Here is a 27,997-nt window from a genome sequence, read left to right on the forward strand (position 1 = left end):
AACTGCTCTAAGGGGAATAAAAGAAGCTTCCATGGGTTTAGTTCCTAAACTCGTGTTTGGAAATTCACTGTCTCTGTCCTGAAAACATTCTTCTTAGGAGACAAACTTCTTGCATGTTAAGTAAGAGCACAGACATCTCTGTGTTTCATTCAGCGCTTTGGAAGGAATTACAACCATCACAGTGCCAGCAGCAATAAAAGATAAACTATATGTTCCAGCCCTGCATGTTTGCATTTTGCTGTTAACTCTTCAAACTGCTGCTGTGTTTAAATTCAGCAAACCCAGATTCAGAGTGTGAGTTGTGTTTTTGGGTGTTGTGTCACTCACCGCTGGAGACAGACAAGGTCAAAGGACAGCACAGACTGTCCAGTGCTGTAAAATGCAACTTTACTGCTTTGTTTAATAAATTACTCATTCTGATTAAATATCTGACAAATACTCAACTGTATTACTCTGTACTTAGGAGCTAAGTAAACAGTCTCTCTGTATTAACTTTCTGTAAGGTTCAGCAAAATCTGAATGCATGAACTAAAACAAAGAGAGCAACTTCTGTAGAAATTATATTCCTGGCAGAACTATTCTAGATAAATCCTGTCCTTAGCTTTTCCTAGACCTACAGTCAGTCAGCCTGGGATATAAAGCCTTTCAGGAACTGGCCAAATATTCTCTCAGTCGCTGGAGTATAATCTTAATAAAAATGAATTGTTCAATAAACATTCTTTATTCTCTTGCAATCTGTTATGTTTATATTATGAGTCACATACCAATTACAAATACTTCTGTCGTTTGCCTCAATAAAGCTTATTTTTCTGTTAATATGACGTTTTATTCTAAACGTTTTGATTCTCAGGATGGAAATTACAGCTGCTCTTTGGCTTAAGGTTCAGAAGCCTTTCTGAACACTTTTAGAAATGGAAGAAAAGTTGCTGACTAAAGTTTTTTCAGGGGAGAGAACAGAACTATTGTCCCATCGTGGTCTAGATCTGTTTCCTTTTTAATAAGAGACTGCAGAAGTTAGAGGGTTGTCCCTGGCAAAGTTGTTTCAATGTGTTAGAGGTCTGTGTTAGCAGATCCAGAGATAGAACCGGAGCCAGAACTCTGGGTAAGTCAGTCGTGGATAAATCGCACTGTAATTTCAGCTTGTGTTCCTTCTAATCACTGTTCTTAGGATTTCTAAAACAAAAAAGGTCATACAAGCCAGGGTGTGCTTTGAGGATCTTAGCTGTTCTTGGCTTTTTAAAGATGAAAATACTTGATGTTTCAGCATTGTGTGCTGGACTAGAGCCAAGACATGATTGTTATTTTGCTCACTTTAAATCACTCTGCCCTTATATAATAGTTATGTAACTTTAAACATACATGAGAATACCTGTTACACCTAGTCTGCAGTGCAAAAATGCCTGATATTTGAGTGTAAAAACACTGTTTTCCATTGTTAATTAGCACAGGATTTCCCTATAGATCATGTATTATAAAGACGGCCCAGAGTTAACTTTTGGACTGTGGAACAGTGCCATTAACAGCCTCGGAGATGTTACTAAATACAGAAACTGAAGGGGAGGCTCCTTGGGGAGGGAGGTTGGAAAAATCCCGCCTCAAAACCGAGTTGAGAACTGTTGGGAGAAATCCATTCACTTTCTTTTGCATCTGACCTAACCAGAAGAAAGACTCTCCTACTGGAAAGAATTTATTTTTTTTTTTTTTCCCCCTCTCAGAGAGAAAAGCTTTCCTAGAGCATGAGTTCCCCGTGTGCTCGGGTGAGACGGGTGGGGCTCTTTGGGGGCACCCACGGCAATGAATTATCGGGGGTGCTGCTGGTCAGGCACTGGCAGCAGGACGGAGCCGAGATCCAGAGAGCAGGAGTGGAGGTGAAACCATTCCTCAGCAACCCCAGGGCTGTGGAGAGGTGCACCAGGTACATTGACTGTGATCTCAACCGGGTTTTTGACCCCGAGAGTCTTGGGTAAGAGCAGTTGTGCTTTCTGTTGTTCTTCTGCTTTTCCGGGTTTTAAAATTCTTTCCAGATTAAAATGTTGAACACAAGTTCCCCTACTACTTTAACAGAGCAGTCACATAACTGAAATTACTGACCTTTAACCCAAAAAAAGAACAAATTGCGTGTGTTAACAGACTCACTTCTATTGCTGGTAAAATCAGTCTGAAACCAACACATTATCTCAAACATAATTTTAAATTAGTATTAGATGAGCTGCATTTGTGTGAATTGGAGTACTGCTGTTCTGACTCGGAGAGTCATTATTTCTCATGTCTTGTGCAATTCAGTTTGGGAGCTCTTCTGAATACAATTACAATTCCAAGAAATAGCAGATAAAAGCAATTAAACATAGACATCTGAGTATCTGAAAGAATGGCACAGAAATCAGGGACGTGTGTTTAATTCCAGTTATGTTCATTAAAAGGTGAAAACTTGAAATTAGAAAAACTTGAAGCTAGAAATAATCTATTCTAAGGCAAAACCATAGCAAAAAAAAACTTGATAATTTAACTGACTCATTATTTTAAATGAAATACTGCCTCTAATTACTGCAAAATAGTAACTGATTTTACATTTTTAATAGGATTTGATGTTTCTGTGCTTTTGAGATATCTATTCCAGAGATGTACTTTGCTATATAAACATTCTTGGTATAGTTGCTAACCAGGTAATTCTGTTTCAGAAAAGTTTTAATGACAAACGTGAATATCACAGAAAGGAATACTTACTGTATATATTTTGCAGGCAGTTATTCTTACCCTACACATCTTTCCATCTGGCTTTTCATCTTAGAGTTTTGTTGTTGATTATTACGTCTAAGATAAGCAGATGTTAACACATAAGCATTGAGGCCATTCTTTTAATTGTTTACTTTGGAAAAACATACCAAAGAAAAAGGTTGTTTTGTTTGGTTTCAGCTGCTTTGAACACAGAACACTTGAAAAAACACCAGATTAAGACACCTGCAAGTTTCCTTCATATTTTAACTAATATTTCTCAGTAAATACTGTGAAGTTGCCTGGTCCTATTACAGCACTGCTGAGTGTTTGAAGTACCTTCCCCTGGTCCCTTAAGTGTGGAACCTTCAAGATCACAAATTATTTTACAAAATAAGAAAAAGGAGAGTGAAGTCTTGATACTACTGAAAGCAATAGTGTCAAGCTCATTGGCTTCAATAAAAATTATTAACAGTTAAATGTGAAGAAATGTTGAATTTCAAAGGAAGAGCTAAAGAATAGAAAGGTGGATTATGTGATACACAGAGTCTCCTGAAATTAGAAATATTATTGGAGGAACAGATTTAAGGTAGCAAAATCTTCAATGACCTTTAAGAATCCTAAAGGAATAGACTGTAAAAGTCTGATCAGATCATGAGAAGACAAGAAATAAAACAAGTTAGAAAAAAACTTGAGGGTGATGTCCAAGGCAAAACACCATGGACTGATAGAGTCTGAGTATGGTCTCCAGCAGGAGGTGGGTCCAGTCTTGGAAGTGCTCTAGGTTGTTGCTAAATTCTAGTTGGTTTTATGCATAGGGGAAAAATTTGGGATGTAAGGAGAAATAATTCATTTCCAGCCAAAACTTGATTAAATAATTCTAATACCTTTCTGCACAAGACACAAAATTATAAGACAATTACTAGACAATCATACTTGCTTTCTTCAACAAATTCAGCCAATTTGAAGTTTGGTAATTAAACAGATGATTTCAACTCCAGTCAATTTTGGATTTAAAGTAAAAAGAAAAGGTTAATACATATTTTGTTGCTGTAAAGCCATGGAATGAGCTTACTAATTTCTTTGTGCTGATATTAACAGCAGGCCAGTGGTGGAAGATATTCCATATGAAGTGAGGAGGGCTCAGGAAATCAATCATATATTTGGTCCCAAAGGTAGTGATGATGCCTATGACCTTATTTTTGACCTTCACAACACCACTTCTAACATGGGTGGTACCATTATTCTTGAAAACTCCAGGGATGACTTTACAATTCAAATGGTTCATTATATCAAGGTAAAACTAATTTAAATGAACTATTAAAATAGATTATTAGTTGTAATGTTGTATTACTATATATTATTTTGTAGTTTCTCTAAATATAGTATTTTTTCTTCTGCAAAACTGTTTAAAATACTTCATTACTTACAGGTTTTCTTTTTAATCAGAGGCAATTATTAATTTAACTATAATATCAGGTAATTCAGATTTAAACTCATCATATCTCCATGTATTAAAATAAGCATTATTAAGACTGATTCTAAGTATTCCTCTTTGCCCATCACATCTATGAAAATTAATGCAGTTTAATTTGCTTTCACACTGATCTGTCAGGAACTTGGATAAATTTGGGTTACACATGCTGAATAGTTAAACATTAATTTCATTAAATAAAGAGATGTAACAAATAATGGAAGTAGGTAATGACAATGTTCCCTTATCAGTGATGTCTCTTTAGAAGCTGTTTGATTGTGCTGCTCCTGAAGCTGATAAGCTTTGGTAGAGTGAGGTTTGCAGAAGTGCAGCTTTAAACATCATTTGCTTGAATTCTGGTGATAGATGGAATCCAGGTTGGGCCAATGGTGTGGAATTTAAATTTTTTTTCCCCCATTAGAAACAAGGTCTTTTCAAATATTTTTTCTCTTATTACATGTATTCTTTTTACATTCTTATAAAATAATATATGAAGATCTAAAAAGGTTTTGACTAAAATTATATGAAGAGTAATGGTGGGCCAGTCATCAGGAAAGAAGCCTCAAATAGCAAAAGTGCCAATAAAGAAGATTAAAATGAGGCTTAATTCACAATCTGTGTCCTCATAAGAGAACTGGAGTCTAACCCCAAATAAAATAGTTGAAATCTGCTCTATGGCATTTCAGTTCTCACTTTTGGAACCATGCTGAGGAGATTTTTTTTTTCTCTGCTGACAGTTCAAGACTAGAACTGTGCTCAGTTCTGGTTCATTGGAGCTGCCTGGCATCAGTTAATGGAACAGACACCAACAAACACAGCTTTGTGCATTTTCTAAAGATGTCCTACTTCCTTGAGGGCCCTGAAATAAAGACAACATATTGAAGACATTGTGTAAATCACTTCTGCATCAGTAATCTTTTGTGGCACAACATTTTAAACCGTTTTACATGACAAAGACATTTTTAAACCATCTCCACAGAACGCTTTGGCTCCAGAACCTTGTCCTGTTCTGCTGATTGAACATCCCAGCCTGAAATATGCAACAACCCGCTCTGTGGCAAAACATCCTGTTGGTAAATATTAAATCTAAAGGCTCTTGGAGCCCACCAGAAAGGATTTTGAAATGTGGCTGTTTTCAGATGTGTTCACTGCCTTCTGCAGAGTGCTGTGAGCACCAGGAGCTGTTTGTTTGACAATATATTTATTAAATTGAATTTATGTGATTAGCCATTCTTCTGAAGAGTTCTGATTTATACAGTCAGAGTTGTGGCTTACAAAACACAGAAATCCTTAAACTCAATTAACCCACCCTTTGCACAAAATATAATATATGACAAGGAGTTGTTTGCCTTAAAAACCCACATAATTCTGTGCCTTACAATCTTGGACATTAAATACTGAGCCATCAGACATTTCTCCTTGCTGTGTGATGGTGACACTAACGAAGTGACATTAATGATCTCCCTCATCTCCAAACAGGTGTCGAGGTGGGGCCCCAGCCACAAGGTGTTGCTAGAGCTGATGTTTTGGACAAAATGAGGAAGATTGTCAAACATGGCCTTGATTTTGTGCAACTTTTTAATGAAGGTAATGAGAGATTACAGCATCCTGTGTCATGTCACTGGGCTGTTTTAGGAGAATATTTTTAAAAATGGGTTGGGCTATAACATTTTACAGTTAAACATGTAAAAGGTGGAGGGAAGAATTAAAAAATTAAAGTCTCTTAATTTTTTCAGGGTATATTTTGTCAGTGGGTTGGGTTTTTTTTGAAATAGAAAGAAAATAATGCAGTTATACATGTCAGAATTTCCATTGAATACCATGGAATAGTAAAGATTAAATACCACTGATACCACTCTGTGCTGTGCAACACTAGCAAACAGACCTTTCATTGATTTCCTCATCTACAAAATAGGTCTTTTTAAGTGAAAAGTAACATTTCAGTAGCAAATTTAGATTTGAACTTCATATGCCCCAATACATGACTGGACTATATTTCTACAACTTGGCTTCAAGGGGACAACCTGATGATTTGAGCCATTTTACAGAGAATAAATAATGCAGTGTTCTTTTTAACAGGCAGTTTTTCATCTTGACATGAAATTACATTTATTCTTTCTAGGCAAGGAATTTCCACCATGCACAGTCGAGGTTTTTAAAATAATGGAGAAAGTAGATTATCCCAGGAATAAGAATGGTGAAATTATTGCAATAATTCATCCTCAACTACAGGTAAATTCTAGAATAGTTTCCTTTTGTGACATTTTCTACTTATTCCTGTGTTGCTTCTGCTATATTGTTGTATATTTTAGTAATAAATATTTAAAATGCCAATATTGCCAATGGGTTTTATTGAATACTTTAGACCTCCCCTAGGGTTAGGTTCTCTCACTAAGGTCATACATTCATTATTTCAGGAACTGTCTTGGGAATCACTGACTCTAAAATGACTACAAAGAAAAAGACAATAGCATAGCTTATAGTTTAAAATACAAACCTAATTTTTAATTCTAAAAATGAGTGTCTGTTTTCAATCAATTGTGAGCATCTGCAGTTTCCTTCTAGTTCACTTTACCAGTGAATTCTGAAAATGAGGGCCAGACACACAAAATTATGTATTAATATTAGAAGGAATTATTTTAAAAGCTTTTGCCATAAACTGCAGAAATTAGCCTAATTAGCATTAACTCAAGAATCACATAAAATATACAAAAACCTGAAAGTAAATATATTCTATTTATTTTCTTTCCCCCAGGATCAAGACTGGCAGCCACTGAAGAATGGTGATCCTCTATTTTTGACTCTTGATGGAGAAGTAATTCCCTATCAGGGGAACTGTACAGTCTATCCAACATTTATTAATGAAGCTGCATATTATGAAAAGAAACAAGCTTTTGTAAAAACAGAGAAAATCAAACTCACTGCAAAACACCTCAGGTTGCCAGTCTCAGAGCAGAGCACTTCTTAAGAGCTTGTTACAGATTTTTTTCTTATAAAAAGTGGGTTTCTTTGTGAAGTCCAGGGTCATTCAGTAGTAACTTGTGGAATAAATAAATGCAGAAACTAATTTTAAGTTGTAATTTAATTAACCTTGCTGGGCACTTTGAGATCTATTGTCATAATGCTGATTATGACTCTGTTTATTGTTCTAATAGACTCCTATAATGCAAAGAATTTATAAATATTTTTATGAAGTTTTTATGAAGAAGCTCATCCACAGTACTACATTATATACAAAAACTACAGCTTTTCTACTTCTTAACCCCAAACCTTAATAGCCAACACTTTTTACAATGGGCTGATCCATGAAATTAACTCCTCAGGTAAACACAAAATGTGAGACAAAGGAAAAGCTGGACAGAGAGAAACAAGGGGAGAGTGTTAATAAATGATATTATCAGCATATCTGACTGACCCCCACTGTGAAGTGGAAGCCTTGGGGTTTATTTTGTTTCCATACTTACAAACAAACTAAAAACAGGATTTCAGAGAAATATACTCTAAAAAGCTTTACATTTCATTTTAGTGTATTTCACAATTAATTCAAGCTGCTTCTGATTTAAGGTAAGATTTAGGAGTTTCAATGAAGAGCAGTGCACAAACCATACCTGACTATTCCAGAATGGAAATTAAGAAGAATTCCACATGGAGAGACTTGTTCTGTATCTGTAGAGATAAAGCCTGTCATAACATCTTGAGAAAAAAATGGGGGGTTAATTAATTTTCTAATGTTTTTTACATATTTGACAAGTTGGTGATAAACATTAATGTAACCTTATGCAAAGTTCTTAATTATTTACTGAAAGTTTAATTGTCCAGATAACTGTCATATCTTACCTTTGAAAAGTGATGCCATCTTCATTTACTACTAAATTTAAAGGGGTTTTTTCCCCTGCCTTTGTGTAACTCTTAAGGCATTAAAATTAAAAAAAAAAAAAAAAAAATAACACAGGGCAGAATGTTGATTGAATGCCAAGTTTTATTTCCTTAATTTAAATAAACATGGTATAAAAAGCACAGAATTACCTGCTCTAGTCATTATTCAGAGTTTCCTTGGTAAAAGCCTGGAGACAGCACACGGTTGATGTGAGGTGGCCGAGCTTTGTGGCCACACAAGGAGGGCATTTCCTCAGGGAGAGCTTTTACAAACAACCCTCAGCTCGTTCCTGAGTTCATCCACACAGTTTGGGACCTGGGCAGTGGCACAGCAGTAGGGATTTTTGTTGGGTTTTTGTAGGGTTTTTTGCAGGGATTTTTGTAGGGTTTTTTTGTGCCTTCCCTGTTTCCCAGCACAGAGATCTCTGTGTTTCCAGTGGCCACAGCCTCATGGCCCAGCCTGGTTCCTGAGTGTGTGTCAAGAGGTATTTTTTTTTTTTTTCCCTTTGTACAAAAACTGGCACTGAAAGGATCCAAGCAGACCTGTGCAGTCCTGAAGCAAAGTCCTTCTCTGGCAGCTTTGGTGCAGAACGAACCAGCAAAGACCAAGGATTGTGAAACTGCAGGAACTTTTCTTCTCATGCTCACATCTCCTGCTGAGAAAGCCAAGCAGTGCTGGGTGTGACATGGACTGTGGGCACACAAATGTCCCTCCCCTGCAATCCCTGTGCCCTGCCAGGACACAGCTGAGGTTTCCTGTGGATCCATCCAGGCCACGGTTGGAAATTCGGGACACAGCGTCTGTCAGAGGCTGGCTGGGCAGCAGGGCCCACATTCACCAGCCCTGTAAATATTTTGCATTATCCTTCCCACTGCAGGGCTCCCTCATGCTCTCTTCTGTCTTAAGAAAGTCTTTTGGATCATTTTGCCCACAGCTGCAAAATCCAATGCAATTCTTATTATCATTCAAACACAGAACTGAGTTCCCCTGAGTCTCACCTAAAACAGCACCTTTAAACAGGCACCACATGAATGATTCTGATGAAAAGCCATGACACTGGAGACATGCGTTCATTGAAATTTAAAAGTAAACAGAACAAATGTTTCTCCTTATATATACACACATAAAATAGAAATCTAAAAATATAATTCATAATATTTGGTCATCACAGTAGTGAAAAAAGAGCTACAGAAATGCATTACAGAGTCCTCTGAATAAAAAAATGTCTGGAATTGCATTGCACTGAACTAATTTTGTTCACCTTGGGAAGAAATACTGACTTCTGATTTTTCTGAAGTGGTTGAATGCAAAAATTAATTCAGAAGAGCTTCCAGTGTCATAAGTTTTTATGTAGGAAGATGCAACAGCATGGAAAAGCCAAGGAGGAAAAGTAATGTTGTGACTGAAGCAAACCTCCTCCATCAGGAATTGTATTTCTGCCCTGTTATTTCATGGGGAGGCACAGACACACAGTAATAAATAAACAGCAATAAACTCCAATTACACCCTGGGGACTGCACAGAGTAAAACAGATCAGGCAAAGCCCCTGGGACCTGAGGAAGCTTTTTCCAACTTATGGGACCAAGCCTCCAGTAACACTGACAGTCAATGCAAAAGCTGCAAAGGTACCCAGAGCCTTGTTATTTCAAATTAACATACTTCATGTAGTCATTGTCAGAACTGAAATGCTTTGCTTTCCTCCACAACAAGAACTTTTTTTTTCAGTGTACAAAATTAGTTTCTCATGAGTTAGAGATTCCAAAAACCAAGAGATTGGGGATCAAGATGACCCTAATTTTCCACAAAAAGAAGAAATATCTCACATTTGACCTTTTTTATCCAGTTAAACATCTCAAGCCAAGTTTGAGGAACATCAGGCAAACTTGGACAGCAACAGTTTGAAAGGCTCAGAAGTGACCCAGTGAAATAATCCCATTTATTTCAGCTCAGCTGCTCTGAATAAATGGGTTCAATCCATCAGACTGTGTCACTGAAAGTTTGTGTGTTCCAGCTGGCTACAGCTGTCCAAAACAGCCACAAAGCTTTCAGCATCCACTGCTGATGCTTTTAACCTTCAGAAGAGCCACAGGTCAAGCACAGCACAACTAAACAGAAGTTTCAGGCAAATCATCCATTTCTTCAAACGTATTCAGGGTGTTTTTGCTATTAGTTCTTGAATTATCTTGAATTTTGCTTGGATCTGCAAAAAAATGCATTGTAAACATAACAGGATATGGTAGAAACTGTATAGGTAAGATCATACTTTTGCACCTTTGTTTTTTCTTGTTAAAAACATGTATTTTATTTAAACAGCAAGCTCAGTTTGCTACCATATCTTCTACAGAAATTTTTCACCCCAGAGGGAGCTCATTTCTCCAGGACACTCCTGCCCTGGCAGCAGATGGATGTCTTGGATTTCCTGGCCAACACTGATGTCATCCAGTACGTATATTACAAAACTTGTTTGTCACCAAACCTCTCTACAAGTCTTTAAAAGTAATTTAACACCATTGCCATATTAACCATGAGTTTCTCTAGCAATAATGTGTGGTTTAATATGAGAGTTTATATTTTTGAAAGGTATAAAAACTGTATCAAAAAGCATTTCTAAGAAGAAAAGATTCTGCAAATAGGGTGTCATAAAATTCCACAGTACCTGTTGGCCCTGGATCTTCATTAATAAATGAAACATGGGTTTTCCACTCGGTCCATTTCACTTCATTAATCCTGTTTGCATTGCACATAAATTGTGTTATCACCATGCATCATCCCCCAGCTACATCACTGATCTTCCCCCTTTATTCCTTCCTGGGATTGTCACACTTTACCACCTGCTTTGCTGGCACTAAAAGCCTGAATGTCTTTTGCACTGTCAAGCACTATATGAAGGTGAGAATAATACCAAGACTACATCATAATTTCACACATTGTTAGTACAGTCTTGAAATATTTAAGTATTTTTCATTAAACAGCACAGTTCTTTAATATGGTAATCATCAATTACCAATCAACTTAACTGTGGTGGCTTTTAAGCTGACATTCAAAGGAGATTATGATAAAGTGACATTTACTGCAAGCAGATTTGAGGCTTCTACAGTAAAAACATATGAAGATGAAAATCTGCTTTCTTACTAAATATGCATCTAGCACAATTTTTAGAGATAATAGAAATATTTTTAAAGGGTTTTGAGGAGAAATAGCCTTGAAGCAGCATAAAGAGAGCAGACTTGATAGCACATTATTCCAGCTTTGCTTTACCTTAAACACACCCTGGTGTCATTTTCAGCCACTTTACACCGTTCTCCCAGCTGGAATTTTTTCCTCAGGCATTTTGGTAAGAATTTTTCAAATTCCAAAATAGTCCTGGCTCTCTGTTGGCAGTAAATAGTAAAATGGTTAGCCTTGGCCTGATTTCACAGCATGCACAGTTTGCAGTTCAAAACAGGTCAAGCCTCCACCCACAGCCAACACCAAAAACAGCAAATCACTGACAATAGGGATTCAGATTCCTAGAAAAATAATGAAACACATCATCCTGTGACATATGCAGGGGAATGAAAGCCATGACAGTGCATAGGTTGGAAATCCAAGCCATGATATCACCTTTAGGATTGTTAATTCCAAAGTTATTACAATTCTCTCATTCTGGAATTATCTATTTCTATTATTCACACACAAAACCAAATGAGGATTATCTTTAACACTTTAGCTGTCGTGTCAACATGAGGGTTTTAGCCCAAGCACCTCCCAAACCAACCTGGAGTTTCCAGATGTGCTCACTCTCCTTAGAAATATCCTCCACGGTTTCTCCCATTAATGCAATCAGCATGTTCAAGAGAAGAACAAACGTCAGCACGACGAAAGTTATGAGGAGCAGGAGAAACAGGACAGGGTACTTGGAGTTCTGCTGGATCTCCAGGTCCCCCAGTCCAAGGGTGAGCTTGAAAAGATCCATCAGGACGGGTCCCAGGCTGCTGTTGGAACGGCATTCCCCACCCTCCTGGCACGTCTCGATCAGGGCAGCGAGAGCTGAGAGGGAAGCACAAGGAAATTTCAGTCATTATTTAGGAGTACAGGGCATTTCACCCCAAAGAATTCAAACTGCTTAAGAGAGCCAGAGCTGCCCAGCCACACAGAGCAGGCAGGTGACAGTTCCAGGAAGCAGAAGGAGCCCACATCCAAATGAAATTCCGAGGATTTGAGACCAAGGCTCATCTGCTCACATCTAAACTTAACATCCAGAAGAAACCCCAGCATGAGCTCTCATGAAAATAGGCTTCTTATTCATAAGAATGCTAAAACTTTTACTCACACAGAGCATCAGTGCTTTTCTCCAGTAATATTTACCTACGCCAAATCCCAGCAAAAACACGATATAGACAACTAAAAACTTTATCACATCTTGCAGGATGACCTGAAAATGGAATGAAACAAGTGACAAATTAAAATTCAGAACTAGTTCTGTGCATTTGAATTCTGCAGGGATACAGGTGAGGCACACACTAAAGCATCACACTGCTTTCCTTGAGCAAACAAACCCAAAGGTCTGATTTTTTTATCTCAAATTTGGTGTGTTCTCTGAGAGTGACTAATTCTGTACAGTACAGACATTACAGATTATGATGCAATTAAACTGCAGAACTATATTAGCTGGAAAAAACACGAGCTACTCACATATTTAATGTAATAAAAATGTCAATATTAAGATACAAACTAGTTCCTGCTGTTGCAGAAGGACAAATTGTGTGTTCTGCTGAAACAATGCATAAAAACTGGAAATAAGACATTTCAAAGCAATTTATAAGGTACATATAACTGTTGAATATACTCGATATGAATTATAGAACAATAGGGTATCATCAGGCAGGTAAAACAAAAGAAAAACTTGCCTTTTGAATCATCACACTGTAAATGCCCATGGACTGGAAACCTCTGGTGAAATAGAGCATATTGGCCCAGCCAAGGGCCATTGCCAAAACAAGACACACCAGGTGTTCTTTGTAGGAAAACAAGTACAAAAAGACAGAGAAGATCACAAGCAAAGCTTGTATAAAACTGTTAAAAAACAAACATATATGTAAAAGAGAAATTACTAGCACAAAACCAACAACAGAATGGAAAACTACAACAACAAGGTTTCTTTGCTCGTTAGGCTTAATTTGTCATTTCATGCTGATTTTGTATTCTCCCCATGAAATTGGCATTATAATTTAATGATAAAACAGGTTGGTGCAAGTGGTATAAGCATATTAACATATAAGGATTATATTTATTAAAGCTTAATTTATGTAAACTATTCTCTCCAAAACAGCTGCTCAATGCAGATTTTGCTGACAGAGACATTAAGAATCCTTACAATAGCTTAGAAGGCATTTAAGCAGCTTTAGCTTAATAAATTGATAAAATCATTACAGATTTTCCACAAACAGGGAAGAGACACTGGCAGGTGGGAAAAATCCACCCTGTGCACATCAACCCTGGTATTGTTACTGACAGTGCAGCCAACAGTTTGTGTTAAAGAAAAGCTGCAGGCAAACTTACATCCATCCCTCTCAAACTGATAATTTTGAGGAGAAAAAAAGTGACTGTTACAGGAGCACATTCTCTGTGACCATGAGATAGAGAATTTTATATGTAGTAGAAAAAAAAATATATATATACACATCAGACTTACAATGCAAAGTGGAACCAGGCATCAGAGAGAATCGACTGCAGGTCTGAGGGCCTGAGCAGGAAGATGGCCACACTCTGTGCAGGCAGAAACAGAAAATACAGGCATGGTGGAAGAGAAAAAAGACCTCAACACCTGTTTTTCAAAAGAATTTAACTGGTGTTGTCAACTAATCCATCTACTGATAATTTATTGAATTAATTTTTTATAGGGCTGTAAATTCAAAGGTTAACATTCTCTCATCTCTGCCATAATTTAAGTTACTGGTTTTAATTACTTACAGTACATGGCAAAGTTATAGAATGGGATTTTTTTTCAATACAACTTGCAATTCTTTTGCCCTGAATGCCAATAATTGGACAATATTGATATTATACAAATATCAGATCTCTGCATTGACAATTTGAAAAGCAAACATCTTTATATTTGTTTCACAGTTGTACTCAAATATATCACCAGGGTCATTCTGAATAAGTGATTGTGCCCAAGATTTGAACATCACACATATCAAAGACCCTCCATGTGTATTGCCAATATCAGCAGCAGCATATCCATAAATTTAGAGAAGTTCTTTACAAATTAGCTGTATATTTGTTACTTTAAAAAAAAAAAAAAACTTACCTCTTTTATGGCTAAAAATATTGCTCCTAACATAACCATCACCTGTCCTGACAACTGCAGCCACCCCACTCCTCGAGTCAGAGCCAGTGGATAAGGAGGAGCCTGCAAAACAAATCCAGAAAGAAAATCTCAGTTCCAACCCTGAAGGGTAAAAGGCAAAGCAACAGAAATCCTCACACCTGTAACTCTCTGGGTTCACAATTTCTTCCCTTCCAGGGAGAATTTTCTTGATGTATTTACACAATCAGCCCCCTAACAGAGGTGTTTGAAATACCAGAAGTTTATTTCTGAAAGGAAAAACAAAATACACTCTTCCCACCTTTGGAAATTTCCAGTCTTTCTATCATGTATTGGTAATTTAGGTCACTTCCACAAAATGCAAATCTGATGCTCCCACATTGATGTGGGAGAACGTGGCCTCTCTATACCCAGATATCCCAATATCTGCTCTTATTTTAGCATGTTAAATACAATACAGGAAATACTAGTTCCTTTTAAGTCAGTAAAATTGGCTGAGATTCAGCTGCTGTACTCACTTCATTTTCATTAGGCCTGTGGTAGGAAACCAATGTTAACGTTACATTGTACAGGAAATAAAAACAGCAGGACATGAAAAACATGTGCCGTGCAAACTTCTTCCATTTCATCCTCAGGAGTGAGTTCAGAGGCTCCAAAGTCAGCATTTCGTGACGATTCTGAGGAGGAAAAAAAAATTTAAAAAAATTTAAAATATTTCAACTTGCTGCCTGTAAGGAAACTGAATTTTAGGTGTGAGTTTTCTGTATTTCATTCCATGCTATCCTTGCTGCTCTAAAAACACCTGTGTGCTCAGGGATGTGCCAGACCACCCTGAGATGGGACAAAGGGACAATTCCTCCTCTTGGTGGGAAAAGCTGCCATTCCCAGCCTGGTGAATTATGACTGAGCTAAAACTCTCCTGTGAACTCCTGGTCCTGCTCCCTATGGAAGTCTTGTGGCAGGATCCGAATTCAGCAAATGTAAAATCCAGGCTTTGTAAATCAAACACTCCTAAACACCTAAAATACAAACCTGTTAAGGTAAAGTGTATTTGGTCTGACCAGCTTGGCCATTTTATATTCTTAAGTCAAATGAATGCTTCAGTGTAGGAAAAGATACTCCCAAAAAACCTAACCTGTGTTGCAGGAGCTGAATGCATATTTGCTTACAGCTGGTATTATGCAGCAGCAAAAAATTCATCTTGCTCCTGACACAAAAACTGAGAAACAAAAATTACTGTTCACAAGTAATTCAGTTGTTTGCAAGGCTGACACATCTAAAATGGAGGTACTGGTAGAAAAAAAAATACATATATTTTTATATAAATAGGCAACTTACACCAATATTTGTATTATAGACAATGATTTCCAGCACTGAGTTGTCAGCAGTGGTATCCAGCTCTGTCAGATCATACAGAGAAGACTGAACAGGACCATAAGCCCAGTCTGTGAATTTTCTTGACAGGCTCCTGTTTGGCTTCTCTCTGATCTCTCTGCTCAGGATGTATTTCAGAATCTAAAACATGAACAGATGATTTGTCAGCAGCTGTGTTGTTCATGGGAAAGGAGAAAGCACATGAATATTCCTGCCCAAACTCCCACCTTTTACCTATAACATTTTGTACAGTTGTGCAATTTAATGTATTTGTAATTGTGTTATTCAGTGAGGGGTGCTGGAGGTGAAAAACCTCTAAGAAATAAGTTCAGTGTTTTTAATGCCTTCAGATTTTCTGTCAGAGATTTTTCTGAAGTATGAAAGCACAATTTTCCATGTATTCATTTATGCCTTCCTCAAATTTAATTACTTTCTAAATCATCCCATTGCCAATTCTTTACACTACAGTTGATTTATGCAAACCAAATTCTACAGCAGTACAACAGAGCAGTTCTAGTGAGTTTTCTGAAATTGGTTGTAAATGCAGAATTTCTGTACAACAGAAGGCTGGTTCTAAACAGAGGGAGTGAGTTACAGAGAAACCTTGAAGCATAAAAGCAACACTGCAATGGAAATATTTGTGTTTTGAACAAAATTAGCTCACCAAATATGGATATAAAACAGTATAATCAGCCTGGAAAAAGATGTTTCAGAGAACAAGTTTCTCTTAGGTGCTACTGAAATCACACCCACCTCTAATTTGCCAGTTTTTGCAGCTAATTGCAGTGGTGTCAAACCCTCCTTATTCTTGGTTGTTTCCAGATTTCTGTCTTTACTTTTCAGCAGAATCATGTCGTACATTCTGATCACAAAGTCATTCTGTGTTCTGGAATCCTCTGCCACTGTAACTAATGCATGCAGGATATTGTTTCCTCTGGAATCCTGAGAGGAAATATTGGTCCTGGCATTGTCCATTAACAGCTCAATTATGTCTGGCTGGTTGGTACATGCTGCTAAAGCCAGGGCAGTCTCACCTACAGAATCACCAAATGCAACAAGTGGTCATGTTTTATTTCAAGCATTCAAATCAGAATAGAAAATATTGTGTTTATCATCTTAATATACAAAAGCACATTTATATATTGAGTGTACTGGATTAAGCTCTTATTTTATGGAAGTTTTGGGTATTCCTTCATAACTTTTCTAGAAATATCTCAATGCCACTTACCAAAATAAAAGCCTTCATGCTTGTGTTTGGGATTAAAGAAAATACCCTGGGCATGAGCATTGACATCAGCTCCTTTTTCTATGAGGCTCTGGGTGATTTCATACTGTCTCCTCTCAATGGCAATATTTAGAGCTGTCTGGCCTGAAAAAGCAGACACAGGAATTTAGGGCTGAGTCTCTCAAGCACATCCTGAGACATTAATGATGTTTCACAAAGGATGGCATCAGTGATAATGAATAAAAGTTGGTTCAAGGAATTTAAACCATCATTATTTTGTTTAACCATATCCCTGAAACTGCTATAAGATGCCAATACCTTTATATGCCTCTTCTGTGTATGCTGCATTGATAAATCTCTCCAAAATGCCATTTTCCTCTGCAAAGGACAGGAGCATGTTCACTATCTCGTTTGTGTTCTCGTTGATGTTCAGCAGAGCTTTCATCAGACAAGTTTTGCCAGTGTCTGAAGCTGTGAATTTTTTCATCAGGTAGTCTACAAGAGTGAATTTTGAGATTAGATCCCTGTTATTTATTAACCTTCTGTTCATTAGGGGTGAAACCTGAGGGATATAAATGAACCCAAACTATTTCCCAAACCATTACTCCATCCTGTTCACTTCGCTCTTGAGCTGCACGTCAACCTTGCTTTTCCTGTTGGACATCCCTGTGCCCTAACTCCCAAATTGACAGGGAAATGAAGATATTCCCCAGGTTGAGAGGGGCCAGAAGAGCAGGCAGCCCTGCCCCAGGTGCCTGCAGAGCTCACCTGGCCCTGGCAGGCTGCTGCAGGCACTCGATCTCTCCTTCAGCTCCGCCAGCAGCCGCTGCAGCTCCTCCACGTTCCCTTCGGACACTGCCCGGAACAGATTCCTCTTCAGCTTCTTCCTGGCACTCCTCAGCTCGGGGCCTTGGGAGGTGTTAGCACTGAATTGTAAGAAATCGTCATGGAATTGCTGGTGCCATTTGTCCTGGTTTATTTTAAGAGTAAAAGCAAATGCAATTGTTTGCCCCTGACTACACCAACTTGCCCCGGTTCCATGGACAGCTCAGAACATTTCTCACATTGCTTAGCTGCAGGTTTTGTTTGGGATGTTGAGAAGGTGCTTTATTAAAAACAGCACATTTTTCAATTATCTTGTGGTTTTTTCAGTTTATTCGTTCCTCTAGAATAAAGGCTAGGAAACAATTCTTTGCTCTGCCACAACTGACTGCAGAGCTGAAGTTTCCTGTTGCTGCTCTGACAGCAGAAGAGAATTCTTAACCTCACATCTTACACCACTTTCTAATCATCCTTTATGCTGGAAAAAGAATTATTTCATATTTCCCCCCAAGCAGAAACACTCCATGCCTGATTGTGGTGTGTAGGTCCTGCATTGCCATCTAAAAATACTCCATTATATATAAAGAATCCTCACACTAAATATGAAAATTGAGAGATTAGAGTTGTTTATTTCAACATTTAATTATTGAAGGCTCAGAAAGGCATGCACACACATGACCTTTTTTTCTAAAACATGGCAGGAACAATAGGTAATATCTACCCTAAATAAGGAATATCTACCCTACCACAGATGTAATCAGTTGAAAATGTGCTGAGAAATATTTGTGTTTCCACTCACCCACAGCTGTCCACGTTAGGGCTGTATTCAGTGGCATCATCCTGAAGAGACTGTGGGGAATCCATGTCTTCCCCATTTCCAGATGCACTGCAGACAAAGAAAAGCAAATGTGTCAAGATATTAGCAGGTATTTTAGCAAATTGCCTGAAGAAATAGTCAATGGTAGGACAGAGTATCTACACTGGAGCTTAAATTATTCCAGTTTGATATTGGCCTTTTAATTCTATCATTTTATCTCCCACGTGGATTTTAAAGTGAGTGATAAAAGATGAAGAGACTCACAGGATTTTATTATATTTTTAAAAAGATCACGTTAGGAAAGCAATCTGCTTTGTGTCTTATTATATTATTCCACTGTAGATCCTGAAACCGTGGGAACTTTTTTCTTTTTTTTTTTTTTAATGATCACTGCTTTTTATGCATCACCCTGAATGCTCGAAGCTTACATTCTTCCTTTTCAAATGCTTAATTTGTCATCTGGCACAAAACAAGTGCTAAATCAGTAGCAGTGAGTGGTTGCAAACCCACAATGAAAGATTTACCTAAAGATTTACTACACAGAACACTGTAGGCAATTCAGGAGTGTTTAGTGCCTGACTTGAATGAAAGAAATTGAGGACTGGGCTCTAAATAGATGCTTAGGTGATATATTTAAAGGATTTTCAATGGCATTGATATTTTGTAATTGCTGTACATAATTTCCACACAGTCCCAAAAGCAGATCCGACTTAGGAAAATTAGGATAAATTAGTTTCTTACTTGTATTTTTGTTTTCACTGAGGTTCAGATTGAATGAACTACCTCAGGTTAATAATTCAGGGAACCTGAGCTATTAATTATTAGCAAAACAGATACATGGACAGCATTACTCTGCAGGTATTCCCTTCTCTTTGAAATAAAGCTGGGAGCTCCGAGTTCATTCTTATTCCATCTGTCTCATCTCTGCAGAAAGCTGAGTAATGTGGTGACAAAGCACATGTGCAGGTCACTTCCTGAGTGAGAGGGAGAAATTTGGACACCTCTCCTCTGAAACCAAAAATCAGCCTGTCAGCCAATTCCTAAAAGCTGACCAGACATCCTCAGACCCAAAAACCTTTGGCCATTCTGAACCTGTGCCAGATTTGTGGCATATTTCCCTTACTCATAATTATTGGCTGTTAGCACCTCTCACATTTTTTAAAAATTAAGTGTATTCTTCCCAGTTGTAATTTTTCTCTATTCATTCAGCATAAATGGCTGCTTTAAATATTTCAGATTCAGCATTTCCACGTTTGATTGTTAATGAGCAATAGAGGGAAAACGTCAGCAGCCAGCTGGGAACAGAGTTCTAAATTAGGCTGTGATCTTCACACAGCAGAAAACACCCAAGATGAGAGCATGAAATTTGTTCTAATGCATTATAAATAAGAGGCTAAGATTTAAAAAAAAAATACTGATTTAATATTTATTCAGATCTGAGGCTTAATGTAATCCACGGAAATGACAGCAGTAGATAAAACCAAAGATAAATGTCCAGTGAAGTTCTGTCTTTGAAGTGACCAAAACTATGAAAAGTCAAGTGAAATTCTGGCACTGGAGACCAAGGAGAATTAAGGGGAAGCTGCTGTGAAGACAATAAATAGATTTGCAGCAGGACCATTGCTTCTGTAACTTACCACGGGCGAATATTTGAATCCATGGGTTTGGAAAACACGGGGGGAGAGGTGTTACTGGGAGTGGCATTGCTTTCAAAACCATCAATCTCCAGGAAAAAGTGGGAACTGTTAAAGACAGTGCATTTAAAAAAAAAAAAAAAAATCAGTGATAAATGCCAAGCCCAACCATAAACCAAGAAAAGAATTACCAAGGGCAAGCCTGACAATTTATCTCTCGTGGCATTAAAGCTGAGCTGGAGCAGAGGCTGATCCCTGAGGGAATCCCAACCTGCAGCCTGTGCCCAGCTCTTCCAGGATGGCAGATGGGCAAAATTCCCAAGGTATTTTTAGAACACATGGCATCAGATCCTGACTTGTGTGAGCAGCAATCTCTAAACCAGCCTTGCACCCAGCTCCTGCCACTGCCTAGCCACACAAAAATGCCTTTTTTTTTTTTTTTTTTAAAAATCCCAGTCCCTGCTCTTCCAGCCAGGAACCATCAGGATGGATCATTTCAAATCCATTAGCAGTGATAGTGATTAAATCAGAAAGTTTCAAAGGTCACACATTCAGTGACTTCAGGCATTTCCATCAGCCAGGGTTGAATGTGTCCTCTTGCCTGCATGACATTAAACTGTTTTCCCTATAAATAATGATATAAATAATTATAGCAAAAAGAAATAAAATTTGGAGCACCACAAGAAAAGTGATATGAAAAGAAAAATTTCACCTTTTAAAAGCCTTCAGAGTTGAGAGGCAAAAAGCAATGGCTTGGTTTTACTGGATCTCAGTGAAACATTGCTACAGCTCACCACAGGAAGAGGAGTTTCAGTGGTGGATGCAGCAACTCCCACAGGGGCTGTTGTTCAGAAACTGCCTTACATTTCTAAAATGTTGCAGTAGTCACCTGGAAAACCTTTCCAATTCACCTAAGATTTATGGGTTTGTCCAAAGGGCATTTTTTTCCTAACTGCATCTCTCCCAAAAAACCTTGTTGAAGTGCTTGCATTGATGGTAAAATGCAGTGTATTATTAGGACACGACTGAATAACCTGCTGATATTTGCTAAAAATAGCAGTATCTAATTTCCTCTTGTTTTCCAATGGCTCGATGAGCCAGGGGTTAATTCTGGCATCCAGCAGCAGCTGGGAAGGGAACCCTGATTTGGGTGGGGGGCTCAGACCTCACCTCTCCTGGCTTGGGGGGAAAAAAAAACACCCCAAAAGCCAGGGCACAAAGCAAGGTGCCATCAAATAGCCAAGGGCTGACGTGGCCAGCTGCTCTGCTCTGCCCACAGCCATCAGCAGCCTCCTCCCCTCCTGCCCCTCGGATTTCCTGTGCTCAGTTACACACCCAGTCCACCCAAATTCCAGCAGCTTCCAGCAGGGAATGCCACCGTCTTTGAGGAAAGTGAATATTGCCAGTACACGCTGAGAGTGAGAAATGTCACCCTGGGAGTGCAGCAGCTGCTGGTGGGGCAGTGCAGGGAGAGTTTTGAAGGAACAGGATGAAGCAGCATTGGAACCCATAATTAATGGAATATTTAAAGCCCTGCGTTAAAATCCACGTGATCTGCGCTGTGTGTTACAGGAATGCTGTCAGCCACACCCTGAGCTCTGCCTGGAGAGGTGGGAAAAACCCCAGGGTTACTGTTCCTGAGGCCACAATGAATGCGAGATAGGAGTTAAGTAATTGAGGGCTTGGCTATGGCAATATTCCTATAACTGCACAATCTGCCGTGGAATTGGCCCTTTTTGAAGTGCTGGGTGTATCATGAGCTGTTCACACACCTTGTCTCCCTCCGTGTGCCCCCAAAGAGCTTCTCTTCTTGAATTTAATGACAAAAAGACCAATTAGACCACCCAGGCAGTGGATCTCAAATAACTAATGGCACCATTCCTGTGAAAAGTGATTCCTCTGATTAGTGAGAATTATAAATGTCAGAACAGCCACAATTGGCCAGGCCTTCAGAGTTTCAGAAATTGCCATAATAACCAGTTATTATCCAGAATGAAAAGTTTATGAATGAAAATTCATCCTCACTCTACAGTAACTTAGTTGACTTCATAGAATCAGGCAGGAATTACAGCTTATATTTCCCCACTCATATTAAATACAAACCCTCAATCCCTTTATTAATTCCCTAATATCAATTATGAATGAAAGTGAATATTTTATAAAACAGCAAAAAAGTCTCATTAATCAGACTAACGAAAAATAGAGTGAATTTAGATTTCTGTTTGTGGTAGGATTTTTCAAAGCTCTTGCTGTCCCAGTCCTCTGCCTCTCCATAATCTGTCACATTTCCATTTGAGGCTAAGCTTGAAGTGCTCCCTTTTTTCAGGCCAGCATGTCTTACATAAAACCTGGTGTGTTCTTCCATGTGATCTCGTAAAAAAAAAAAAGATCACTTTATATCAAACATTAACCATCAGTAGATCAGATTCTTGTGATTAACCATCAGTAGATCAGATTCTTGTGAGGTTACACAGAACAAAGATGCTGGTGGTATTGCAGTGCAAAGATCTCCTAAAGGAGATAAAGCAGGGAGTTTTTGTGGTTTACACTGAACTGGAGTCCTACCTTTTCTTGGTGGGAGTGCCTTCAGTCACCTTTTTCTCTTGCTGGTTTGCAGGGGGAATTCCAGGAGGGTTTGTTTTCTTGCCCATTAGTGGAACAATTTCGTTGTTATCTTTAATCATGTTTCTGCAGTAGAGAGACATCAGTTACTTGACCCCTGCTCCTTTGAAGGAAGTGTGGTGACCAAATTACCTGTTTACAATCTCTTCTTGTGTGTAAACACACAAATATTGATTCTTTTTCCCCCCAACATTTCTCATTTTTCAGCTGTTAAGCACACACCCCCACCATTTCATGTGTCAAATCTGGAGGGTTACACACATGACTCATTAAATTTCAGTCTGTGACAAGTACCATTAAAAGTGGGACCAGGAGAACCATAAATTCAAGGCTGTGCCTAAATTAAACTGAAAGGAGCCTGTCAGTCACAGTGACAGTGTGTGTTATTTAGAGAAGCAGAAAGAGCAAGATGACTTTTATAAGTAGCCCTAAAGTTGGGCATCTTTACAGTTAATCTGAACAGTCTGCTCTTGACCAAGATAATTTCAGAAAAGTGGTAAATCCCACAAAGATCTGTGCAACAGAAAATGGATAAAGGAAAGTTCCAGACGTGAAAAGAACAAAGAAAAATCCCTGAAAGTTTTCACTGCATTGGAACAGCAGAAGCAGCAGACTGAAAACGATGCCCAAGGTGAGCTTAGCTAAATTATCACATGGATAACATCCAGGATTTGTGTCCTGGTGATTTCCCAACATTTCCTCAGGAAAAAGAAAAAAACCCCATGACTCTGCTGGATGGAAATGACCACCAGCACATGGCACAAAAGGATCTTGATGAATGTTACCTGCCTAGGAACACCCACAGCATCAATTCTGTAAGGAATAATGAATAACTATCTCCCTGTTTCTCAATCTAATACTCAAGGGCATCATTTTAAATGAGCCAGAATAATTTGAAAGCAAGAAGGTGAATTCAGGATACATTAAAATTCACTGAAGGTACACCCAGGAAGATTTATGAGGTCAGGGATCCAAGGAAGTCAGGGGAGTGGCCTCCATACTCAAGGACAAATGTAAAAATAATTTTCCTGCAAAGTTTGAACAAAAATCAACTACACATTTTTGCCCCCTCCTACTCCACTTTCCTTAATGTGACAAATGTAGACACACAAACTTTCTGCTCCTGTCACAGTGCTGTCAGTGTGCCTTAGCACCAGGATTCCTTCATTATGGGAGTATCAAGATACAGAAAGCAGATTGTTCAGAGTGTTTGAAAAGACATGACACCTGGTATGAGAGAGGAGCCAAGAATATCAAATACCCTGGTATTTGAGTGAAAGTCTATTAATGCATAAACAACAAATGTTTAATTATGGCAATTTTCAATCCCAAGTACAGAGAACTGAGAATTTACAGGGTCCAAACACTCCTAAGTGCAGCTGTAATCTCTTGGCACTCTATGCAATAGGAACTTGAAATATTGGAAAGGACTCCTTACCTTGCAAAAGCTGGCTGAAGAAAAAGGCATGAAAATCAATTTTTATTGTGTTTTCTACCATTGGCAGGTGTGCTCACACTAGGAAACATTCCTAGTTTGGATGAGTTCCCTAAGAATTCTTATCACAGCTTTCATAGAAATAATTTATAAAGGAGAAAATATTTTTACTTGCATACAAAGTACACCACAGCTTTTAGTAAATGCAGAGAAGAGCTGAACTTGGAGATGACACAGTGGAGGTGGGAACAGGGAGTTTGTCTGTGCCACTGGAAATGCCACTCACATAGTCCCCAGACACATGTTGTGTCAGTGAATACACTGATAAACATTTAGTCTAAACACAGCTAAAACAAATGACTGTTGTCTTGCTTAGTTCATAAATAATTCTGCTATTTACTTCTTACCAAGTACTTAAAGAATACAAAGTAGTGTGTGGGCAAAAATACCTCCCATCCCCAGGAAGAGGCAAACGGGATACTTGGCATAAATGGAATAAAAGGGGACCAACCGTGGTCGTGATGGACATTAAATAGCTTCACAAAGTAAGTGGCTTTAAAGGAAGAGAATATTTGGGAAGAGATTAAAAAAATCCAAAAGTCAACAAAAGGAGTTGCCAAGTTGAGAAGGGCACAGCTGGGTGAGGTGTGAAGCCAGAAGGGTGGGAGAGGAGAATGAAGAGCTGGGGGAATAAAGACCAAGGTTAAATTCCTAAATTCCTCTTGTTCGTGAGTGCTGCTGGAGCTGCTCAGAGATGGCAACACCTTCCTGCAAGGGCAGCAGCTCAAAGCCCCATTTGCAGTTGGTTTTCATCACAGAGATTTTAGCAGTGACTCGAGAGCAGGCTGCACCTCTGAGGAGAGGTGGGAAATAATCAAACATAGCACTGAAATTGTATTGGATGATGAAGGACTGCTGAACCATCAGTGATGTAAGGAAGCAATTTGGGAAGGGAAAAGAGGACAGATTTCCTTAAATACAGAGGGACTACACTTTCAAAAGCACGGAGATGTGACTGTATCCCAGCCAAAAAGTCTATTTAAAACGAGCTCTCTGCCTGCCCAAGTAAATAACTGCAGGCACCGTAGCAGAAGTACCTTGTTACCATGCTGAGGCAGCGTCTGCTTCATTTCTAATCACAATTAATTGTGTGCCGAGATCAAAACTAAGCTGGGCTTTCATCAGCAGCTTCAGTGCACTATCATTTTCTGTCATCTCTGACACAGAGAGAAAAATAGTGCAGCAGCCTGAGAAGTGTCAGATCTAAGCAGTGTAGCTTATGTAACCTGATACAGAGTGTTGTCTCTGGTTGTAACTATTTCTACTCCATTATCTCCTTAATTGTCACTTAGGGGCCACCAGAGAAGTGGCTTATTTGAAGTGGCCAGCAAGACAAAAACCCTGCATTGATTTATAGTATTGAGAATTACTTTGAAAGCGATCTGAAGAGTTGGTATCTGACCTCCAGTGTGCTGGGGGTAAGAAAAGGGAATTTATCTATGATGGTGAATGGGATTCTGCCATTGCTACAGACATTATCACAGACTCACCTTCTGCTTATCTGAGAACAGGAAAAATCACACCTATCTTTATATCTGAGTAGCAGTTTATATGATGTGGCTAAAGAGAGAATCCTACAAATCAGAAGAAACACTCAGCTGTGCTGGTGTGGCACAAAGGGCTCCCCTTCCCCGGGGGCAGAGGAGGGGAAGTGACTTCCAAGAGCCTCCAGTTTCATTCACGGGCTCCTCGGAACAGACCATGACACTTCCCAGCACCTACGACCTAATTCTTACTGGCCCATAAAAAAATAAATCCCCTCCCCGAGGGGAAAGCTGATAAAACTTCATTCTGACTTTTCTGCATTATTTATGAATCATATCAGCAGAAAGTTACACTCGGTAGGAAGAGCTTCATCTCCCTGTCAGATTTTTAAACTTTGAGGAGCATTCATAGACTTCAGGTGCTACCAAAAAATCTCTTCTTAGTAAGAAATTTTTACTTTCCTATTAAGGTTTCTCCTAACAGAAATTAAAAAGAACTCTACAAAACAACATTTTCCCTGAGCAAAAATTATTTGAGATTATTTAATTCAGAAATAGGCAGGTAAACACAGTTTTTCTGAGTCTGAGTTGAAATAACTTATTCTATAACTTATACTTGACTTTCAGTGGTCACTACAGTAGCTGAAACTTTTGGTGGAAGATGATAAATGTATTAAAGTTTTGTTTGTATGATGTTATATTTTGGATCTCCTTGGCACAGGAATTAGGAAATACAACAGTGTTCCAGGCTGACAAACACAAATTAAATTAGGCCTGTCCTTCTTCACCCCTGAATGCCCAAGGAAATAGTGTGGCACAGCTCAGGAGAGCCATTTACAGACTAGAAAAACAGAAACAAACACGTCCCCTGTGTGAAGGAAGGGTTCCAGCTTTGTCTCTGGAAGGTTTCCCTCTCTCCCAGCCCAAACCCAGAGCACTCACCCTGCTCACAACAATTCCATGTCGGCGTGGACGGATCCGGGCGGTGAAAATCAAAGCAAGGCCCCGCTGCCAACATCCAAAACTCATCTGCCAAAGGAGCAAAACCACATTCAGGCTCCAGACTATCCTAAAAACACAAAGCCACCCTGCTCCAGGCATCCGGTGTGCTCAGCTGGGAAGCAGAGCCAGGGAACCTCCGAGGAAGCGCGGCCGGCCGGGGTTGGCTCCATCTGAAATTAGGGAGCAGGGAGAAACTGGCCAGGCAACAACTCTTGACTTCAGAGCTGCCAGAGTGGGATGACACACAGGCAATAATTACACAGCAGAGTGTTACTACAGCCGAGTTGCTCACAGGTGATTTCATGGCACGGTGGAGTATCTCAGGTGATCACTGCTCTGCACTTTACACGCTGCCTGCAAAGGAAAATGGTAATGCACCTGCATTTGGGTTGTAAATGGCACCTTGATGTCATGCTCAGTTTATTACATAGCATGGACCGACTCAGAAGGCAGAAAGCAAAAATAAGGACATGACCCTAAGTGCTCCAGCAAGCAAAAATTTTTGCTGTTGCTTCAAAAATTTACAAATTATGTCAGAAAATCTTATACTTTCACAGTGCTGTCAGGGAAAACGTGGTGGGTGTGTTTAAATTTTTCCTTGCCTTTAAAAGTTTTTAATGAATATATCCCCACAGAGCCTGTGGGAACACAGCCAGTTGGGTTTCACATCCCTGTGATAGGTAATGGCTTTTCTCAGCTTTTCTACTTTGGAGCTGTTGAGCAATGGTGAATGCAGAATTCTGGTCTGGGATATACCAGAAGAGTGACCTTAAGTTCCTCTGCTCTTTTTATAGAGTCTTTGCATTATCACCAGAAATAGGATGTGAAAAACTCCTGTCTTTGCAGTCAGACCTGCAAGGTGTATTTACAGCTGCTGGTCTTGACTTAATTATTAGATAGGAGTTTAAGAGGAACTATGTAGGCAGCAAAACAGGAATCTTTTTTCAGCTGTAGACAAGGGCAAAAAAAAGTCAAGTTTGGGTGGTGTTTTTTGGTAAGAGGTAGATCAAAATTTGGAAGTAAAACCAAAATATCTTTGGATACTACAACATAGACATTTTAATCCAAAGACTATGGCATTAAAACACATCTACAAATTTAAGGTAAGCTCCTCCTGTTCATAAAGTATCTTTAAAGACAGGTCTGCTG

General features: G+C 38.8%; 2 protein-coding genes across 2 annotated transcripts; one reads left to right on the forward strand and one right to left on the reverse strand.

Moving 5' to 3' along the window:
- Positions 1-1,606: 1,606 nt before the first annotated feature.
- ASPA (aspartoacylase) lies at positions 1,607-8,208 on the forward strand. Its single transcript, XM_014876664.2, has 6 exons — positions 1,607-1,963; positions 3,814-4,009; positions 5,166-5,259; positions 5,666-5,773; positions 6,309-6,418; positions 6,942-8,208. The coding sequence occupies exons 1-6, from the start codon at positions 1,737-1,739 to the stop codon at positions 7,152-7,154; spliced, it is 948 nt and encodes a 315-aa protein (XP_014732150.2). The 5' UTR covers positions 1,607-1,736; the 3' UTR covers positions 7,155-8,208.
- Positions 8,195-26,946, reverse strand: TRPV3 (transient receptor potential cation channel subfamily V member 3). Its single transcript, XM_088177021.1, has 18 exons — positions 26,789-26,946; positions 22,811-22,933; positions 20,249-20,353; positions 18,594-18,680; positions 17,741-17,898; positions 17,291-17,467; positions 16,976-17,116; positions 16,501-16,781; positions 15,712-15,888; positions 14,892-15,050; positions 14,356-14,457; positions 13,738-13,811; positions 12,953-13,118; positions 12,411-12,477; positions 11,821-12,092; positions 11,322-11,434; positions 10,720-10,790; positions 8,195-10,263 (listed from the first exon to the last, which is right to left on the reverse strand). The coding sequence occupies exons 2-18, from the start codon at positions 22,927-22,929 to the stop codon at positions 10,169-10,171; spliced, it is 2,364 nt and encodes a 787-aa protein (XP_088033147.1). The 5' UTR covers positions 22,930-22,933; positions 26,789-26,946; the 3' UTR covers positions 8,195-10,168.
- Between the last annotated feature and the right edge of the window lie 1,051 nt (positions 26,947-27,997).

The sequence above is a fragment of the Sturnus vulgaris genome, chromosome 21 (assembly GCF_052056855.1).
Source record: "Sturnus vulgaris isolate bStuVul1 chromosome 21, bStuVul1.hap1, whole genome shotgun sequence".
Lineage (NCBI taxonomy): Eukaryota > Metazoa > Chordata > Aves > Passeriformes > Sturnidae > Sturnus > Sturnus vulgaris.

Bases quoted from the DNA above. Each gene is read 5' to 3' on its own strand.
- TRPV3 (XM_088177021.1), bottom strand. From the start codon at position 22,929: ATGATTAAAGATAACAACGAAATTGTTCCACTAATGGGCAAGAAAACA. The intron at 15,889-16,500 runs GTGGGTGTGATT...TTCATGTTTTAG, and splicing joins CAAAAACTGGCAAATTAGAG to ATTCTGAAATACATCCTGAG. The intron at 15,051-15,711 runs GTAAGTTGCCTA...TTTCCTCCTCAG, and splicing joins TCTATAATACAAATATTGGT to AATCGTCACGAAATGCTGAC.
- ASPA (XM_014876664.2), top strand. From the start codon at position 1,737: ATGAGTTCCCCGTGTGCTCGGGTGAGACGGGTGGGGCTCTTTGGGGGC. The intron at 4,010-5,165 runs GTAAAACTAATT...CCATCTCCACAG, and splicing joins AAATGGTTCATTATATCAAG to AACGCTTTGGCTCCAGAACC. The intron at 5,260-5,665 runs GTAAATATTAAA...ATCTCCAAACAG, and splicing joins TGTGGCAAAACATCCTGTTG to GTGTCGAGGTGGGGCCCCAG.